Here is a 21,059-nt window from a genome sequence, read left to right on the forward strand (position 1 = left end):
CTTCCCATATTCTGGCTGGGGGAGAATGCTGCCTCCCATCTGTTAGTGCATCATTCCTTTCAACAGCTCTACTTGATACTTATTCAATCATGTGCTTCAAAAGTGCAGGGATTTTTAAAATCTTCCAGGGCGTTGCTCTTGTTTGTTTCAATCATTCACCTCTTCCTTTCCCAAACTGATCTTCCATCCCCTGCCTCTGTTGCTCTCCCTGCCCACCCCTGGGATGAATGGTTTGTTCAGCATCTGTCCTCTCCAGTAGCTTCCCTGTACCTCTCTGCCTCAAAAATTTAGTCTCAGGCAGCTGACACTAGCTGTCTCCTATTTTTCTCACTCACCTTCTTATGTTTTTCTTTAGCTTTGTAATTGTGCACATGTGAAAACAGTGGATGATACAGCAGGTACTGAGAAAGTCTTTAAGTTTGTATGTAAAAACATTAGCATAATCACCCTAAGACTTGAATGTCCGTCTGCTTTTTCCGCTGAGGATTCCAACGCGTACTCCCCTTGTTAATGAATGAAGCAACCTCCATTCCCCCTCTGAAATGAGCCAGTATCATCATGCGGGTTTTGTAAAAGCACTGCCCAGGCCCTCAAAGACACCTTCCTTCTGCCTACGAATGCTGCATACACAACAGCGGGGGTCTTTGGTGTGGTTTCAGAAAGGCTGAGCGCCCCCCACGTTCCAACTGTTGGGGTAGGGAGCTGCTGGCGCTCACCTGGGAAGGTGGGCACACAAAGTTTGGGTGCTGTGATTTGCACAGGCTCAAGCAGTGACTCGGGGATCCAGCCAGACAACCCCCCCAGGACTCCTTCTGGGTCTTACATGCTGCTCAACAGCTGGGCTCAGAAGCCAGGAATCCACCCTCAGTCTTAGCCCCCTGGCCAGTCCTTAGGCACATGGTCTGGCTGGCCCCTACTAGAGCCAAGGCCCCCCCCCCAAAAAAACTACATTCCCCATAATGCTCTGCAGCGAAGGGGGTGGAACAAGCCTTTTAATAGGTCAGTCCTTTCCCCAGAGCCGAGCCGTGATTGGCTAAGTCTATTCTGGCCTCCCGCCCCTCCCTGCGGGGCGGAAGTGGGGCTTACGGCGGCCGGGCGGGCCCGTGTCGCGTGTGAGCGAATGTGCCCTGTGTCCCGCCATGTAGAGCGCTGCCGCCTCCGCTCTGGTTCGGTTCCAGCGCCCGGGATGGGGGCCCGGCTCCCGTCCCGACAGGGGGGCCCCCGGCCATGAGGGGAGCCCGGTACCTGCCGCTGCCAGCGACCGCGCCGCTCGGGGAGCGGGGGCTCCGCTTCGGTGAGTGCGGGCTCTGGGGGCTGCGGAGCCGACCCTGCCCGGGACCCCGGTCCGGTCCCTCCCCCCCCCGGAAATCGCCCCCGCCCGCCCCGACTCTCCCGTGCCCCTCCCCCGTGTCCCCCAGTCCTGCCCCGACCCCCCCGTGCCCATCCCCTGTAACCCCAGTCCTGCCCCTCCCCCCCGGTGTCCCTCCCTCCCCCCCGTACCCCCAGTCCTGCCCCGACCCCCCGTGTCCCCCCTCCCCCCCTGCCCCCCAGTCCTACCCCCGACCCCTGTGTCCCCTGACCTCCCCGTGCACCCCTCCTTCCCTTGTGTCCCCCAGTCCTGCCCCCTCCCCGTGAGCCACCCCGTGCGCCCCGACCCCCCCGTGTCCCCTGTGCACTCCTCCTCCCCCCGTACCCCTCCAGTGCTGCCCCCTCCCCCGAGTCACCCCATGCACCCCTCCTCCCCCAGTCCTGCCCCCAACACCCAAGTCACGCTGTGTGCCCTGACTCCCCTCCCCGTGTCCACCCAGTCCTGCCCCCGACCCTTGGGTCACTCTGCACCCCTCCCTCCGTGTCCCTCAGTCCCGCCCCTCTAAGTCACCACATGGATCCTAACACTTCCCCTCTCTTGCCTTCCCCCATGTACCCCAGCCGTTCCCCTTCCCTGAGTCCCCCATGCACGCCCCCCCTTCCTCCCAGTCCAGCCCTCTCCCCTCCTGAGTCACTCCCTGGACCCTAACACTCCCCCTCCCGCTCAACGGCCCTGTCCTCCTGTGTCACCCCATGGACCCCAACAGTCTCCCTCCATATCCCCCCCCCCGTCTTGTCCCCTGAGTCACCCCATGCATCCTGTTCCTCTTCTTCCTGATCTCACCCCCCCAGCCCCGTTTTCTGGCCCAGTGCTTGCGCCTCCTGCCCCTCCCAGTCACCCCATGCATCCCAGCCCCCTTTCCCAAGCAATTACCCCATGATCTGCACTCACCTTGCTCTCTGCCGCTGCCCATTTCCCCTCTTTCTTCCTCCATTCCCCTCTTCCCCTGCACCCCACTAAACTGCTTGCCCCCGCACCAGCTTGCCACCCTGGCTGGGAGATGGGGCAGCAGCAGTGGGCGGCTGCAGGAGGAAAGCGCCAGACATAACAGGATGTTTTTATGGCTGGTAGGGATTGGGTGGAAAAATAAACAAATTTAGGTGCTGGTGCCACTGAATGAGTTTGAGGATGGGGTGTCTTGGGGATTAGTCTGAATCCTCTCAGAAGAGGAGGCAGTAAGTGGCTTATTTTGTGTCTGTCACAGTGAAAAGAAAGCTAAAGATCTATAGTTACTATACACACTCTGTATTGGGTTCGTTTGTGTGTCTAAACACCCGCATGGTTCATATTAGCAAACTTGTGGAAACATAAACTGATTTTTAAATGGCAAGTAAGGTACTGTTCTTTATGGGTGGGTGTTTGCTTTATTTGTATGAAACGGGTGGGGGTTGACGCGGGGTGGAGGGGATTTCTGTGAGTTTGCCAGGAAGTTGGAAAATGAAAGCAACTCTGTTAAAAGCTTTGAAATGGTGTAGCTCTCCTCAGGACTTTGATCTGTGTCACTACCATCACAGTTGTTTCATGATTGGTGGAAGCTCTCCCTTTATCTGGTGTGAAGTTTCCTTTCTCTCTCTCCTTGCTTGAAGTGCTTTGAAAAAAAAATTTTTTTAACGGAATACAGTTGTTGATAATGAGGATATACCTAATTTACACACACTTCTACAGTCGTGACTGTATGAATGCCTAGTCTCAGATTTACAGCTATCCAGCAGTCATCCCTCAGCCTTTTTATCGTGGCATTTTTAGTGGAACACTTTCCTCTAAAACTAGGACTGTTTCCTTTCTGATGTAGTATTTTAATTACAAGACCTAAGCCCTTTGCCATTTGGTACTTATTACTTATTTGGCTCAATGTGATGATGTGAGTTAGAGCAGGGCCATGGTTTCTGTTCCAAAGTTTGCCATGGTCTGTTTGTGATCATAGGCAAGTTTTTGCATGCTTCTCCCCTCAGTATTTTCATCTGTATAATGAGGCTGATACCCATCTTGATAAATTAGTTTGAGGGCCTTGGATTAAAGCATTATATAAGTTCAAGATGATGTTATGTTTGATTAGCGTGTGTATTGTTGGGTATGTGTGTACTAGTGTATACATATTACATTCACAGTATGTATTTTTTGCTTCCACTGAGCTAATTCCTTAATTTTATTTTCGATCTCTTCCCACTCAAGTGTGGGTACAAGATCTTGGTGTTAAATAGCTTCTGAAATGTAAAGGGATCGAATTACAAGACAATGCCTCATTCACTATGTGCAGATTTTAGTGGTTACAATTTACTTATCTTCCTAATGTATTCAAAACAAACATGATCCATATAACACGCTGACACTCCCTGACTGAACTGCGTGTTCATGATTTTGGTCAGCCTGTTTATTTTTAGGGTCTTAGCTCCTGTTTGTAGAGAATAGTTGTCCTGTCGCCGTAGCAACCAGGCTGTGTGTACTATAAACATTATTAAAGGAAACCTTTTCCATCCTAAATGAGACTTCCTTTTCATAATAAAGTTAGGGTCAACATTCAGACATTTAACCTTTTTGTTCAGGGAGTATTCAACAGCATGCTACAGAGAATTGTCCATTCAGTCATAAACAAGGATGCTTTTACTTTTAGCAGATGTGCATATCATAGCTAATTTCATATGCAGCTGATAAACACTTTTTCCTCTTTGTGCTTGCGGACCAGGAGAAAACATGTATAGTTTACTGAGAGCTGAGTGTCCTTAGAAATAAGGGTTTTATAATACATCCTGGAAACAAAAAATATAATTGTCTTCTTTCCCACATCGGGAAGGTTAAAAACCAGATAAAGGCATTTAGCTCATAATGTTTTCTATTTCAGTTCGAAGGACTCCTGTGATGTCTCCCTTTAAGTCTAGTATCCCTTGTGGGGTGAGGGTGATCATGGAAATTCAGACTTCCAACCATGTTGAAACAAACTATGAAAGTTAGGTCCAATGCTACATAACTCATCTCATTGGGGAGTTATCACGTCTCCAGCCAAGAAAGCTGGTGGATCAGAATGATTGCAACAACTGGAGGAAATGCATGGAAAATTATTCTCGATCACAAGAGTCCTCCCTACTTGTCACCTCCGAACAGGGATTGAAATGTTTTAAATGCTAGTTTAGGCAAGACAAAACTGTTTTCAACGACGTTGCAACAAGCATGGAAGATTGCCTCAATCATGCTTTCTGTAATGATGTTGGAAAAACAATGTTGGTCCATCTGCTGTAGCAGCCTGTGGTCTTCAATTCCAGGGTGGCTAGGCGATCCCAATTGAAATTGTTACCAATGGCTCATCTTCCTACAGTGTGTGTTGGAAACAAGCAAGACTTTCCCATGGAAATGTATAAGGTACAGAAGACAAGGATATATTTATTTCCTTGATGTAAATGTACTAGTTCTTGGGGGGATGTATATTTCACCTCTAGTTCTAAAAACCTTTGGTGTAAAATTGCAACTTAATTTTGCGATATGGAGTTGGAGGCTCCTGTGCAGTGTGAGTCTGAAGTAGACATAACTGTCAAATGATAAAACATGAAAGGTGAAAATTATAGACAAGCTCTTATCATAAGGGTGTCTCCTCCAGTCTTGCCCTCAGAGGTGCCTCCTGCCTTGCTGGCCACAGTTTCTCTTGCAGAGCAGGCATGTTTTTCTGTCTGGCATGAAACCCAGTGTTCAGTGGAAGCCAGAGAGATAAGAAGGCTGGATTTTTTAATTCTTTATTTTTGAAGTCTGGCTTCTGGATTTCAGCATTTACTTTTAGTGAAAAAGTTACTTGAAAGATATTCCCTGGGAACTAACAAGGTGTTTTGTTTTGTTCAGACTTTTGGTTGGGAGTGTGGAAATCCAGGTCTCCAGTTTAAGTTAATATCTGCAGTGAATTGCTTACCTTAATTTTTATTGTAAACAGGCTTTTACTGGCAAATGCCTGTTTGAACTGGAAGCCTTACTGAGTTTTAAGGCAATGTGTAATGCTGAGTTGTGGCTTGCCATCAAAATACTAGCTGATGCAGGTAGAAGAAGTCCAGATGTTGCTCTGGTACATCTTGCATTTTAGTAAAGTTGTCTTTTGTCTGTACTTAGGTTGTAAACTTCTTGAGCAAGGGGAGCATCTTTTTGTTCTATATCTGTACAGTGCCTGTCATAATGGGGTCCTTGTCTATAACTAGGCACCTAGACACTATAGTGGTACAAATAATGAATCACAATAATAGAGAGAGAAATACTTGGGAGATGCTCAGATACTACAATGATGTGGGCATGGAAATGCAAGTAGCTAGATAGTGACCTTAAGGACTAGCATGGAGATGGTGTCCCACGTATAATAGGCACTAAGGTCCTTACTTTATTCTAGGTAAAATGAGTGAACTTGTACATAAGATAAAACATTAAGAGCAGTAATGCAGGAGAATCCATTTCCCTAAGGCTTAGAAGTATTTATATGAAAGGATTAGCGATAACTGGATATTACATTTTAAGAACTGTGCTAATCAAATATCTGCCTGGTTAACCTCATTACAGGTTGATAAGCCATTAACACCTCCTTCCCTTTCCAGTGTATTGGAGCTGCAGGTATTGTCCAGAAGGATACAACATCTCACTAGCATATCTCTTTTATCCTGACTCATTTCTGTAGTGCTTTCTCTCCTATTTTTTCACTCTTCCCTCTGTCTTTTCTGTTTTGTCTGCCTGTCTTTTTTTTTTTTTCCTTAGTGTGGTAAAATTAACTTTCCTCTCTTCTAGGAGCAGAGAAGTGCTGCTTTACTCTCTTGGTACTCCATTTGTGCTCTCTCTCACTTAGTCATTCTGGGAGAAGGGAGAGAAAGTGCTTCTTTGGGCAGGTACACTTCAAAAATAGATTAACTGAATTAGGATCTGCCCAAAAAAGTGCCTTCCCTGAGGCACCTAATTTAAGTAGGAATGTTGAGCCCTGTGTAAGCTGTCAGCTGTAATCCATTTACAGGACTGACTAAAATCTGACACTCGGACATTTAGACTGCCTGCTCTCTTCCTTAGGTAGGGGCTGTCTTCTGGCCTGTGGGTGGGTAGGTGCTTGGTAGTAATGAAATCATTACCAAAGCCTTTTATTTCACTGGCAACCCCAACTGAATCTTAAAGTTACCAATGCAGGTAACCGGCATCTTGGAGAATCCTGGCACAGTGTCACCTTGCTCAAGAACCACTTGGAGTACAATGCCTACACATGAATGATAATTTATCTTTTGTCTGATTCATTCGCTTTGGTACACAACTACACCCTTAGGTTTGCCTGTCCAATAGTATTTTCCCATGTAGCCAAGCCAACAGTTACTTCTGGTATAGTTAAACCGATATACCAGTATAACTATGGCTCTTCATTCTGGAATAAAAGTGCCTTTTTGGTTTATCTTAAACTCCTTCCAAAGCAATGTGAACCAAACAGGAGAAAAGGCTCCACTATGCTGGAATAAGAGTGTCCACACGGGGAGTTATACCAGTGTGACTATATTGGCTTAAATTCACATCTACCCGTAGAAGAAAGGAAAGTTAATTTTACCACATCCCTGAACACCCTAGTTAAGCTGACCTAACCCTGGTGTAGACAGCGCTAGGAAGTATATTGGACTGTGTATTTACCCATATGGGCATGATTGACGTGCAGGTGATGTGTTCAGACCTGCGGGGCTCTAGCCCTAGGAGTGCGCACTGTAAAAGACAGACACAGATAGGACAAGATGCAATAGGTGTTCATTTGGATCTTTATTTTCTTCCCTGTTTTCAAACCCTCTCAAAAATTTGGGGAAGAGCCAATTTGTGGGATTTGATTTAGGAGAGAATGGGGACTAGTGCACTGGGATTGAGAGACTTTTCCATACAGAGGAGGTAACAGAGGCTCTGAATGCCCAAAGGAAAAATGAACTGTCCTGCAGTATCAGTGTTTTCTCTCTAATTCCTGCTAATTGTAATTGTTTTGGAGGGACTTGACCAGCCATCTCTTTCCTTTCGAAGAAAGATCTGGGCTTTGTGGGAGGGGAGAAGGAGCTCTTGAACACTGCTGCACCTGCACTGTTTTTCAGGAGGCAACAGAAGCCAGAAGTGGGTGAGCACAGAGCAGTTTAGAAATCCTTTTTTCTAATGATTCAGTGTGACTTTCCCAAAGTGACCTGATTTAGTTAAATGTGGCTAAATATAGACCTTGTGAGAGAGACTGCGATGTGGGAGGCGATGATGGCACCCGGCTCCTAGGCTGTCATTCGGCAGGAAATGTCTTCCACAGCTGGTGACGAATAATTTTTGACTCCTGCTGCCTGTGGAAATAACATCCTTGCCCCCTCCCTGTCCTGGTGAGATGTAGGAAATGGTACAGTTCATAACCCCTTGCCTGTCTGATCCCTGCCCCGTCTGCATTTCAGCTCACTGCTATGGACAGTACGATCACCTTGTGGCAGTTCCTCCTCCAACTCCTCCAGGAGCCTCAGAACAAGCATATCATCTGTTGGACCTCCAACGACGGGGAGTTCAAATTACTGCAGGCAGAGGAGGTGGCCCGGCTTTGGGGAATCCGCAAGAACAAGCCCAGCATGAACTATGACAAACTCAGTCGTGCTCTCAGATACTACTATGTGAAGGTAACAACACCCATTAGTCCACCTCAAATCTTATCCCTCTTACACCAGCTTCTGCCTAATGAGCTTTGTTCCCTTTTTCATTCTCTTCAAGAAGATAGATGTCAGTTGTGTCTTTGGCTTAGGTGAGGTGTGACCAAAGGTCCCCGCTGCCGCAGTGTTACTGTTTTAATTGTTCAGAGATTCCAGAGAGCTCCAAGTGAAATATCACCTCTTTAACTTACTTGTATCACACACTCCTTTATTAATAGTCCACAAAAACAGGTGTATACTTTGAAAGGGTTTAAAGTCTTGAATGCTCAAAACTAATTAAAATCTTGCCAATAACTGTGAGAATTTTGTGTCCCTCTATCTACTTCAGATCTTTCCTGCAACTGTTTCGACAAAGTGGCCGGTAGAAAAACAGGTTTCCAAAGTAGCCCAAAATCTTTTATTTTTTTTCTTCTTCTTGTGCTCAGTATAAATCCGCACCTCTATAGTAGAGAATGAGTCGATGAAGCTCAGAGAAGCTTCTCTTGTTTAGCTAATGATTTTAGTTCTTGTTACCTTTTGAAAGTCGCAGGCACCACCCAGGCATTGACAAAAGGCTTGAAGGAGCTGAATTAGAATTAGAAACGGGGTAGTGACCATAATTTCAGTAACCTCTCAATAAGTGGTTTATCCCACAACTCTTATTATGTGGGTGTTTAAGATAAGAAAATAACATACAGTTTCTGAGCTAACTGTTAGTCGGTTGCTCAGAATTTATTGTTACCAGGACTGCACAGTTTCCTTAATCTGTTCTTGTATTAAAAAATCTTAGTTGGTCGTAGGTAGATGTACAATAAATAAGAATCCATGTAGACCAAAAATGTTTGTGTATTCTTTTCAATACATACAAAAATAAGTAACAACAAATGTTGCATAGGTTGGCTGCAGTTTAGCATACTGTTCTGCTGAATACTTCATCTTGCCTATTTCTTTTGCTTTTATTATAACATCTTATTAAAATAAGCATGGTCTGTTTTGAATACTCACCCCCTGATCCTGCAAACACTTCTGCACATGAGTAGTTCTACTGACGTCAGTTAAGAGGCGTATTTGCAGGATTGGAGCCTACGTTTGTGATTACCTGCTGTGTACTTGACTCATTGCGTTTGACCTTGATGCTGGTGACAGGTGACGTTATCTGCATCTGTTTGTTGTTGCTAATTGTACCTTTTTTTTTTTTTATTATGAGATTAAAAAATAATTGCTGAGTAGCTTTAAGGTCCTTGCTAGTAATCAGGGTGGATAAAAATCAATGATTTAAAAAAAAAAATCTGATTTTTTTCAATTTAAATTGGATTTTTTTTATGTAAATTGGATTTTTTTGATTAAAATGCTTTTTGAGGAAAAAATTTATCTAAAGATAGCTTTAATTAAGATACATTATAGCTCAAAGATATCTCATCATGGAATAGGGATTATAAATTCTAATTCCATAGTATGGGACAATATATTCATGTAATGCTTAAGAAAAGTTTTGTAAATGAGTTCCAATAGTTCATGGATTAGGGACCCAATCTCATGGTGTTCCACAGGCTTCTGTACAGATTATTTAGGTTAATCTTTCTATTTACCCAATGGGACTCAGTGCTCAGTCTAGAAGATACCATCAGAGATGATTAGTTTTGCAGTTCTCAAACTGTGGATTTGGGTCTCCAGAGTTAACATGCTTGTTAACAGCAAAAATGTTTTTAAATAAATAAATAACATATAGAGGTGAGAAATAACAGACCTCAACTCTATTGTCCCTCTGCAAATTTGTGTACGCAGGGTCAATCCCTTACCTCTCTCTAAAAGTGCAATGAATAGAAGATTGTTGGGGGCAAAATAAATCTGGACAAGGAGAAGAAGTCTGGAGATAAATGTGAGAAGCAAGGGACATATATGCTTGTTTTGTTAAAATATTATATGTTTGCTGTTGAAGAAAAAAATCCAGAATACATAACATTGTTGTTTTAGTTAAATAAAACAATTTAAATGTCTGTCTGGTGATGTTCTCCTCCTAACACAGGATGGCAAGAAAATCCTCCAAATATTAATGATTAACCTGTTGAATTGGAGATAGTTCACCTCCCAGTGACTTCATAAATATCTGCCTCAATTACCTTTGGTAAACGAAATAACCAAGCAGTCATTAATTTTCTGATATAGCTGTAAAACTAATCTGAAAAGTTTTCAAAATAAATCGCTGCTTAAAAATGTATCGTGTGTACCTTCTAAAAATGAAACCTACATCTATCCCTGAGTTGTGAAGAATATGTATGAAGGTTATAACAACCAACAAGAATGCACTTTTATGTAGAAAACCATTATTAAATCGAGTCTTCCTGACTAGTGAGTTATATCAAATCCACCTTGCTAGTAATGCATTTCAGGTGAGATTTGCTTGTGTTTTGGTTGGGGTATTTTAGAAATAATAGTTTTGGTGGGTATTTTTTAGGTTGTTGGAATCCTAATGCTCCTAAAAGTGAAATTTTTTTCCTACTGAAGTAAAGATGCCACCTACGCATTAGTCAGTTTTGGGGAGCATCTGTAGCAAGAAAATTAGTAGGTGGAATGATGGAAAATTATTTTCTCTACCCACAGAATATCATCAAAAAAGTGAATGGTCAGAAGTTTGTGTACAAGTTTGTTTCCTATCCGGAGATTTTGAATATTGCTCCACTGATGGTGGGCAGGATTGAGGGAGACCCAGTGATGGCTGGCTTTGCAGAAGTCAGCTGCACTCCGAAGGACCTGGAAAATGGTGTGAAAGAGAAGCCCCAGACCTGTGCTAAATCATCCAGCCGCAATGACTATATCCATTCAGGCCTGTACTCTTCTTTTACTCTGAACTCTCTGAACTCTTCCGGTGTGAAGCTCTTCAGGTCGGTCAAGATTGAGAATCCAGCTGAGAAACTGATGGAGAAAAAACCCGCTCAGGATCTGACACCTTCAGTCATAAAGTTTGTGACCATGCCCTCCAAAAGGCCTACAGTTTCACCCCTTGCCTCGGCCACTTCAATTGTCTCCACTCTTCCTACAGAATCAGAAGAAACTCTCCCGACTTTGGAGACTCTAGTTCCACCAAAATTAACTCCCACTGAAGCTCCAGCCCCTTTGCCAAACTTCACCACCACCTTCACCCCAGCACCACCTGTACCTTCCATTTCTCCCACTCTGGAGGTTCCTTCCACACCCCCTTCACCACCCTTGAGTTCTAACCCTGACCTGGACATTGACACGGACATAGAGTCGGTGGCTTCTCAGCAGTTGGAGCAGTCTCAGAACCCTCAGCACCTATCACCAGAGCCCAGAGAGCACGATTCATCTGTGCTAGAGAAGGATCTTGCCAATCACCTCTCCAGAGCTAAAAAACCCAAAGGGCTGGAGCTTGCTCCCACTCTTGTCATTACAGGCAGTGATCCAAGCCCACTGGGGATACTAAGCCCTTCTCTCCCTACTGCTTCTCTTACTCCAGCATTTTTTTCACAGGTAACCTTATTCCCTTCTCTTGTTTCTGTTAACAGCATCTGTTGTACTTGACAACAGTAAGGGAGGGCAGGTTGAAAAATGAATAGCCAATGGCAATGGTTGTGTTTGGACTCCTGAAATGAGGTGTGTCTGCCTCTTTTAAAACAAATCTATTCTGGAACATAAATGACCAGTGTTACTGGCATCCTATTTGAAAAGTGCTCAGCAGTTCTTCAACCATGGACGTCTGTACAATATTGGTGTACAGGAGGAAGACAAACTGGGGTACCCGGCTGCCTCTGTTGTTAAATCATTTGCATAGGAGGCATGATTAAAAATACTTTGAAGGTGACCCAGTGTTCTCGCTCCAGGGCCATGTCATGATGCACTTCAGGCAGACTTAAAAACGTTTGTGTTTTAGATGATTTAATAGAGAAATGTTGAAACCTCAGCCTAACTGTTCCTTCACTCTATCCAGTCGGAAGCTACTTTCAACAAAAAGGAGGCTGAGTGGCAGCATAATATGGGGGTTACTCTTCTGTGGAAAACCAGGCTTTTACATCTCTTGGGAAAATGTGCAGAATATCCAGAGAGCTCTGAATCTGGTTGTTACATTGTTCTGGTTGGTTTTAATCTCTTTCCTAGTAGTAAATTGAAAGTAGGTGCTTCCCTAAATTCACAGTATTGGAAGCACAAACTGCTGAAGATGTGGGAGATAGAACCATTGCACTGTTATTTAGCCATTCTTGGTTGGACTTGCGAAAATACTTGTTGGCGACACATGAAAAATCTAGAGAACGCGCCAAAGTAGGACACTAGTTATTCCTGATCTATGGCTGAGGTTTAGAGTGCCACCTCGGGCATTTGGATGTTCAAATTCCCTTTAATTTTAATCACTTTGGTGGTTTTGGAAATATCAGCTTAAGGATACTGTGCACTGAATCCCAATTAGAGCAGGCACCCGGGAGCCAAGTCATGTCACCTTTGCGCCTCCACTCTTTTCACTTGTAAAGTGAGGATAATTCCTGCCTCCTATGGGCGCCTTGATTTTTTGTAAAGAACTATGCAGGTGCTAAGAACAAAGTTTTCTGACCTAGGTGCCTATTCTTAGGTGTATATGTAGGGACTGAAATGATTGGCCTGATTTCTCAGCAGTGCAGAGCACCCGCAAATCCCTTTTGAAATCAGGGGGAGCTGTAGATGCTCAACACATTTGAAAATCAGGCCTTTTTTGTTTTGTTTCTTTCATGTGGAATTAGATATCTAACTGCTGGCACCTAGGGCTTGAGAACTTTGGCCTAAGGGTACAAGTGTTAAGAATGACTAAGTATTACGACATGTAATAACCTATAACATAAATGACTGTATTTTGTATCTCTCTCAGACTCCCATCTTGCTGACCCCAAGCCCTTTGCTCTCGAGTATTCACTTCTGGAGCACGCTCAGTCCAGTAGCTCCGCTCAGTCCAGCCAGATTGCAAGGTGCTAACACCCTTTTTCAGGTAAGCTCCAGCAAGACTAGCCGGGCCTGTCCAGTTGAGCTCTACTTATGACTGCCTTCTCAGCGCACTTTGTGGAAATGCGAGGGGTAGGGTTGGTCTAAAATTTTTAGAGTAAGATTATGCAAGAAATATTTGCCATTGAATCAACAGTAAAATCATAAATTGCCAATAACAAATTGTAGATTCATTAGTTGAAACTTCACCAGAAGTGACAATTTGTTACTCAATAGCCATAACTGTATGTCAGCGTAAGTAATAGTGTTACAGTGTAAGTGACAATGATATAACACTTTGTGTAGTTTATTACATCTTTCTCTCTAATGCAATCTTCATAGTATGGGAGAGGGAGAGTGTTCCTATTGTACAGGTCTGTGACAACCTGGACCACAGGTTTTCTTCATGGACCCTGGATTCTGCACCACTTTATTGCAATGGACTGGAAATTCTGTCAGCTTCATTTTTTTTTCTTTAAATGGATTTTTTTTTTTTTTTTAATGAACTACATGTGAATACAAATTATACAGTTGGTACTTGGTGCTATTAAATGGAACTGGGTTAAGCACGTCTTCTGCTTGATTCTGTGAAAATGAACAGTGACATTTTACTGGCCATTTTTGTGTTTTGAACTTAACGTCTCCATGGAGATGAAGGGAGTAGCTTACATGTACTGACGTTGTCAGTGTACGTTTTTTTTAATGAGTGTATCTGCAGAACAGTTGGACTCCCCACTGTCTAAATACCTGCGGATAATATTGAGGCACAGTGTGGAATGCTAGTTCTGCTGTGCAGATACTTGCATTAAAGAGTCATAGAACTGTGATTATTTTATTAGTCGAGATAAAGGCTCTGCTCAGTACAGATATAAACTGGCCATCAACAAGTTTAGGATTGAAATTAGATGAAGGTTTCTAACCATCCGAGGAGTGAAGTTCTGGAACAGCCTTCCAAGGGGAGCAGCGGGGGCAAAAAAACCTAACTGGCTTCAAGACTCATCTTGATAAGATTATGGAGGGTATGGTATGATGAGACTGCCTACAATGGCATGGAGCCGACCTGCAACTGCTAGTAGCAAATATCACTAGACAGTAGATAGGGAGGGCTCTGAGTTACTACAGAGAATTCTTCTCGAGGTGTCTGGCTTCTTGCTCACATGCTCAGGGTCTAACTGATTGCCATGTTTGGGGTCGGGAAGGAATTTTCCCCCGGATCAGAATGGCAGAGACCCTGGGGGTTTTTCGCCTTCCTCTGCAGCATGGGTCACTTGAACATTTCAACTACTGTAAAGGGTGGATATGCTGTAACTTGAAGTCTTTAAATCATGATATGAGGACTTCATTGACTTAGCTAGAGCAGCAGTCCTCAAACTTCCTTGCACTGTGACTCCCGTCTGACACTAAAAATTACTACACGACCCCAGGATGGGGGACCGTAGACCAGGCCCGCACGAGCCCCGCTGCTCTGGGTGAGGGGCCAAAGCTGAAGCCCAAGGGCTTCTGCCCTGGAGTAGGGGCATGTAACCTTAGCCCTGGGTGGTGGGGCTTGGGTTTCAGACTTGCTAGGGCCCAGGGCTAACATAGCCTTGGTGACCCCATTAAAATGGGATCGTGACCCCCTTTGGGGTCCCAACCCACAGTTTGAGAACCCCTGAGCTAGAGGTTGTATGTGTCTTACAGGAGTGAGTGGGCGAGGTTCTGTGGCCTGCAATGTGCAGGAGATCTGACTAGCTGATCATGATGATCCCTTCTTGCCTTAAAGTCTGAGTCTAACTTACAAACTTAATCACTGTGTCTACTGCAGCTACACTGATAGTAATGCTGGGGTCCAGGGACACCTGGATGCATTAGCAATTAAAGTTTCCATTGCCAGATGGTGATCTGTAAAAGCCCTTGGTAGTGGAGGAAGCTATATGGGCTTTTTCAAAGCCTTTTGGGCTCTTTGTAGAACTTCTTGTGGAGAGATCCTGAGACATGAGAACAAAGAATCTAAACTAAAAAAAGCAACCCTAACTCTCTGTTTTGTTTCTTAGTTTCCATCAGTACTGAGCAGCCATGGGCCATTTACTCTGTCTGGACTGGATGGACCCTCCACTCCTGGGCCGTTTTCCCCAGATCTGCAGAAGACATAGCACATGAACTCCTGGAAAGGACAAATTGGGGAACAATGGAAAGAGATGACATTAAATGTAATCCATTTTTAAATGAGCAATTTATAATTCCACCCAGATCATGAACAGTCATAATTTTTGCCATTCCCAGTTCAGCTGCCTTTTTTGCAAAATTCTCTGTTTTGAAGACTCAGTTGGGACTGCAGATGGAAATGCCTTAATGGGAGTCCAGGCTCCACAATCTTTTCCTTGCCCCCTCGGTTAAGAAGTCTCTGAAAGGGAGTTTCTGGTGGGATGCAGTGACTGAGTTTGTATTGATTGCAGCAAAACAAGATCTAAGAAGTCTCTCCTCTCTCATTCCAACACCTCCATTCTTCTGCTTCCTGTGCTGGGCATGAAGAAGAAAAGGGTTTGAGTGCAGCTTTGCTATGGGGCAATGATAACTTCTCCTGCAACGACAAAAAGAGCAAATATCTCATGCTATAAAAACATCTAAACTTTTCAAGGAGTACTTATGGTGGTATAGGTGAAAAGCAGACCATTGTTTGGATAGTGTTGCACACAGGTAATCCAGCAGTTAAGTTTCACTCTTTGAGAGGGGGCTGGTGAGCTCCCAGAGGCTACTTGTGATACTGTGAGCAAGCAGGGCTCTGAGACAAATGGATCATGGCATGAATTATTTGGGGTTCTTGAACTGTTTGAATTCTTTGGTATTTCTTGATGGTTATATATACACACATCTCTGATGCCTGATATCTGTGTAAAGCCTGTAAATTGGCTGCTAGAGGATTAAGAAATCATGTTACTCTAGGACTCTCCCCACCCCTGTCCCTGGTATTGGATATTCTGTGTGAGATTGAGGGTTGTCTATGTACTTGGCAAATGACACTCTGAAGCTGGTTGCTGCTTGATGTTCTGGTCTGCAGCTCAAGGGGAAAGAACACTTAAACTCTCTGCTTTTCCCAGAAATGAGGAACCAGAAGTGGAGGAGCCCCTTTGCCCAGCTCTTGTTGTCTCAAGTTCTACTTTAAACACATTGCTTTTTAAGTGGAGGAAGTGTTGGAATTCATGAAAATTTGGGTTTGATGTCTGCAGCTAAAATAGGAAGAGAATTATGCAGTATCAACAGTGAGGTAAAACCATGCATGTTCCAGGTAAACATGCCTATCTTTTGGTGGTGGGTAGGTGGAGGTGTGTGTTGGAGGGTTAATATGAGGGTTCTTAAAAGCCATTTCACGCTGATGAGTTAAGACCAGCAACTAGGGCAATAACGTCAATCAGTCTGAGATATGAAAAGAGCGCCTAAGACTGGGGGATGTCTCAGGTGTTTGCAGTTGGACTTCTGCCATCCACTGTCTGTCAGGCAACAACTTCCTCTTGCTACCAATGTATATGCAATGAGGATGCACCTGGATAACCTGTCCACTAGAAAGTGGACTGAGACTGCGCTTCTCTCAATCACCCTTATTTAGGGTGACCAGATGTCCCGATTTTATAAGGACAGTCCCGATATTTGGGGCTTAGTCTTGTATAGGCGCCTATTACTCCCCACCCCCGTCCTGATTTTTCACACTTGCTCTCTGGTCACCCAACCCTTATTAGCTGTTTCAGAAGAGATGCTGAAGATGGGATGAGCATGGAGAGGCAGTATCTTCAGAACAAAGTTGAGTCTTGTTAGTGAGGGAAGCTTGCAGTGTTACTCCTTTCATTGCACCTGGCCTTAAGACAAAGAGAGGACTTCGTTCTCCAGAGCTTTCAATCTGACACGTTTTGCAAGCTCTGAATTCACTTTAAAGCATGTGTGTTTGAGAACGCCCAAAACTGAATGTAGTAAGATGAAAGTAGCTTGTTATATTCCAGCACTGAAATACATAAATCAATGCATCATGGATCTTTAATATTTCACCCCTGAGAAATGGATGTTAGAGTTCCTCTTTGGACTGTTCAGCCAGAAATTCTCCTGTCCCAAGTGAATTCAGAGGAGAGGAATATCTGGCTTTTGATGGGAGCAGAAGGGAGTCTGTTGCCTCCCTGCCAGATCAAGTTAAAGGCATGTTACTGGTTCAGTTTTTGAACATCAGTAGCTAATGGTTAGGAAGTCCCATGCCTGTGGCTCTCAAAATTACAATGTGCAATATTTACTAGTTTTTAAGGTAGTAATGCAGAAAGAAAGCTGCAGGTAGTAATTAAGAGCAGGCATCTGGGATTCTTTGGTTTGCAGGATAGCTTATTGCCTACTTAAAAAAAAAAAAATATATATATATATATATAATCAGCAGCACTTTGTGATGGTTGTATTAGGCTGATTAGCTTTATGCCCAGTAAGTGTGCAGACTGCAGGGTAGTATTGTAGAATGAGGATGTATATTTTAAAAAAATTTCATGAGCACTAAAGAATTGCAATTTGATTGCTTCCCTTTCCCCCAAGGAGAAAAGCCAGGTTCTTTGTGTGTAAAGATTGCACGTTTTTGTGTGTGTGTTGTTTTCATATGTGTGTGGCATAGATCTCTGAGTACATGTATGCAAGAGAACCAAATGCATATGCATGTTGGCGCAGGCATCAGTTTTGCTTGGTCCAGTTTCATGTTCCCCTCTCAGCAGCTTTGAAGGGATGCACTGCCATAGCTGGCTGACTCGTAACATGCACCATCTGTGATGATGTACATTCACCACCTTATGGATGGGGAGTTGTGTTCTCATTGCAGGAGGATACCTTCTGTGGAGGTAGTGAACAAGAGAAGCTAAGTTGCAAATGCAGCTTGTGTGCATATGTCAGTGTCACTCTAACTGCCTACTTCCTAACAGATACTGTTGAGGACTATTATTGCTGCCCCTTAATGACTATGGAGAAAAAAATTCCCATGTAGGGTTAAATACTGTCAGGAAGTATGTTTGGAAAGCAGTGGAAATATGAGTTAAAGAAGGGAAGCAGGTTGAGGTGGGTAAGAAGAGGCTTGCTATGAGATTAGTTTACATAGCCTTTTCTCTTTCCCCTTCATAACTTTTCAGGTCACTTTAAAAAAGTGTCATTGTCTTGTGTATATGGTGCTTTGTAGTGAAATACTGTATCCTGTAATTGCGTACAATTGCCATCTTTTCCGATTGGCACATTCCTGACAGCACTTATTGCTATGTGTCGTCTTCAGTTAGTTCAGGTTGTGTTTTGCAGAAACTTAGGAAATAATGAAAGATGGATTCCTTAAATTTGGGAACTCTTGCTTGTGTCCCAAACTTCTAAGACTTCAACAACTGTGCACTCCTTGGCTTATGAACAGGGTTTGCATTCTGAAAGGCCTTGGCATTCAATGACTTTGCTTGGGAAAAGTTATATCTCTGCTATGGTTTCACAGCCTCAAAATTATCTAGCAAATAGATTCTTTTTGGTCTTCTTAAATTGAGCTTAACCACAGTGAAGGCCATTTGTATCCAATTCTGTGGTATGTATATCCTCCTTTGAAAAGTTAATGTGTTACATAAACCATTACTTAACATGGGAAGAATCTCTCGTGCAATCATCTTTCATGCAAACACTTCTGGAGCAAATCAAAATGCTATACAAGAACTTGATCGTAGCATCTGTGTAATTCCACTCACCAGGTGAACACAAATTTATAATTCTGATCTGTTGATGTAAAGGTTTTCCAGTGCTGCATTCAACAGTCTACAGTTCTGACCATCTATTGGATATTTGCAGTGTTCTCATAGCCGTTTTGGTCCCAGGGTATGGGAGGGACAAGGTGGGTGAGGCAATGTCTTTTATTGGACCAACTTCTGTTGGTAAAGAGTTAGGCATCTGAGCTCTATGGAGCTCTTCTTCAGGTCTTATCATATATCTGTATCATCATATATCTACTTTTTAGTTATCTTTTTGCTACCGTTTTATAGTATTTTTATATGTAATCCTATTTTACTATACAGCTTCACAAATTGTTCAATTGATGCATATTTGTTTACAAGACACATCTCAATGTTGTATCAAGAGGCTATCTTGGTATGTGTCAAACACAAAATAAACTAATTCAGTAGTTAAGGGACACTGTCAAGGTTGACATACATTAAAACTTGATGTTTGGGTATGTGGATATCTGCAAGGATTTTGCTCGGCATCTTTCCTTCTCGTGCAAGAAATATACCTAAATTCTGGTCTCTGAGACCTAGGGTTATGTATATTTTTACTCTGTCTTAAGAATGGAGCCCAGGGCATAGTATGTCCATTATTGTAAAGAAAACCCATGACCCACCAGCAAAGTTGAATATGTCATCACTGTTGCAATCCTGGTCTTTGGGAAGCTGATTTGGGATACCTGAAAAATAAAAAGGTAAGCAGGTCACCCTGTAAATAGGAAGTCTCTTGAGGAACTGATTTTAACTTAATGATGGTGGATACCAGTGACTGCTGCTTCTTCTGGACAGGATTAGCAAAACTTTCACTTAATGTGGAAGCATTTGGCTAGTGCCAGTGGCTTAAGTGGTGGTTATTATGTAAAATGCTAAGTTTTGGTCCTTTCAGTACAGACCCTGCCAAATGAAGATTTAGAGATGGAATACAGTGACAGTTGCATTTATTCTTTTAATATTGTATGCAGTTCTTGAAGACTGTTGTTTTTAAAGGTCTTTTCTTAATTGGAACTGTTGGGTCATGGCAGTGAGTTGCCTAGTGAGAGAATTCTACTAGGTAATAAAATGGCTATGCCTTGAGCTAGTCATTCTTGATAGGGCCTCTTTTAGAGGGTGGTGGTTCAGTACAGAGAAAAGTCTTTCAAGATGACACCTTGTTTGTGCATTCTTCTCCCCATAACCTGCTGTCAGCAACAAGAACGTAAAGCTTTTGGCACTACAGAGCAATTGTAATTGCAGGAAAGAAAACAGCCTTGCTGTCTGCCTTGTGCATCAACCGGTTTGCTGTTTTAAATTTTTTGGCTCTGTCTCTGGTGGTTCATGAAGCAGAAAGAACAGAACTTTATCTTCAGATGACTGATGGAGCTTGAAGTTAGAAACGCCATGGCGTTGGCTTGTGAAATGAACGTATTCATATCCGAGAACAGAGTCAATGCGGAACACAGATCCTTTCTGGAGGCCACAGCTTTGCTGACAGTGACAGTGCTTTTAAAAAAGTGACACGAGGTAAGAAAACCAAGCAAAACCTGACGTTCTTTTGTGGACGTGCACACCATTGTACGTCTCCTCCTTTCATGATGTCAGTTTTAACTTGGATGGTTCTACAAAAGCCCGTACATTAACTAGATTTAATATTAAACTTAATTCCCTCCTCTCTAACCAAAAGAATGCTGTAGAACACATTAACTGACTTTGAAGTTATTCCAGTCACCTGGGTAAATGCACAATTTTTTGACAGCTGAAGATTTGTTTTTATGCATGTTATTTAATTGACTGGAACAGCTCTAATCTCATGAATATGCATATTTATATATATATATATATATATATATATATATATATATATTTTTTTTTTGAGGGACATATGTTCACTTTTTAGACTACCTTCCAGACTTGTATCATATAAATAATGCTTAAGATGTAGATTAAAAATAAATACTGCACTTGGCAGTTGCCACTTTTTAATGTCTTGCACATTTCAATTATTTTTTAAAATAGAAATAAATACTAAAATCTGTTGTGCCATATTACGGGCTAACCGCTTGCCAAATTTTATTTTTTTAAATCTGTCTTTGATATGATGTACATCTCCCCAAAAGTGTCTTAAATTGGTCCTTGATTAGTTTTATCCTCATAGACCTTAAATTTGGACACAGATTTTATTTTTAAAACTTGGAAATAAATAATTGCCTCTCAGTTGAGACCTTGCATTAGGAAGGGTCATCGCAAAGCAAATGGCTTAACAGCAGAACTCTGAACCTCCGGAAAGCACGGTTCTTTTAGCAGAGATGCTGACATGACTTTAAGTTGCATGGCGTTGATGGAAGGAAAAAAAGTTGGCAGGAGTTCTGTTGGAGCCCCATTCAGTCCTTGAGCAAT

At 43.0% G+C, this 21,059-nt stretch overlaps 1 protein-coding gene across 1 annotated transcript; it reads left to right on the top strand.

Moving 5' to 3' along the window:
* The first annotated feature begins 1,109 nt into the window (after positions 1 to 1,109).
* Positions 1,110 to 20,418, top strand: ELK4 (ETS transcription factor ELK4). The gene is made up of 5 exons (XM_074935903.1): positions 1,110 to 1,294; positions 7,765 to 7,980; positions 10,591 to 11,478; positions 12,842 to 12,958; positions 14,985 to 20,418. Exons 2-5 carry the CDS (start codon positions 7,774 to 7,776, stop codon positions 15,081 to 15,083), a joined length of 1,311 nt encoding a protein of 436 aa, XP_074792004.1. The 5' UTR covers positions 1,110 to 1,294; positions 7,765 to 7,773; the 3' UTR covers positions 15,084 to 20,418.
* The last annotated feature ends 641 nt before the right edge of the window (positions 20,419 to 21,059 follow it).

This window comes from Natator depressus, chromosome 21 (genome assembly GCF_965152275.1).
Source record: "Natator depressus isolate rNatDep1 chromosome 21, rNatDep2.hap1, whole genome shotgun sequence".
In the NCBI taxonomy this organism is placed as follows: Eukaryota; Metazoa; Chordata; order Testudines; family Cheloniidae; genus Natator; species Natator depressus.

Bases quoted from the DNA above. Each gene is read 5' to 3' on its own strand.
- ELK4 (XM_074935903.1), top strand. From the start codon at position 7,774: ATGGACAGTACGATCACCTTGTGGCAGTTCCTCCTCCAACTCCTCCAG. The intron at 7,981-10,590 runs GTAACAACACCC...CTCTACCCACAG, and splicing joins TCAGATACTACTATGTGAAG to AATATCATCAAAAAAGTGAA. The intron at 11,479-12,841 runs GTAACCTTATTC...TATCTCTCTCAG, and splicing joins CTCCAGCATTTTTTTCACAG to ACTCCCATCTTGCTGACCCC.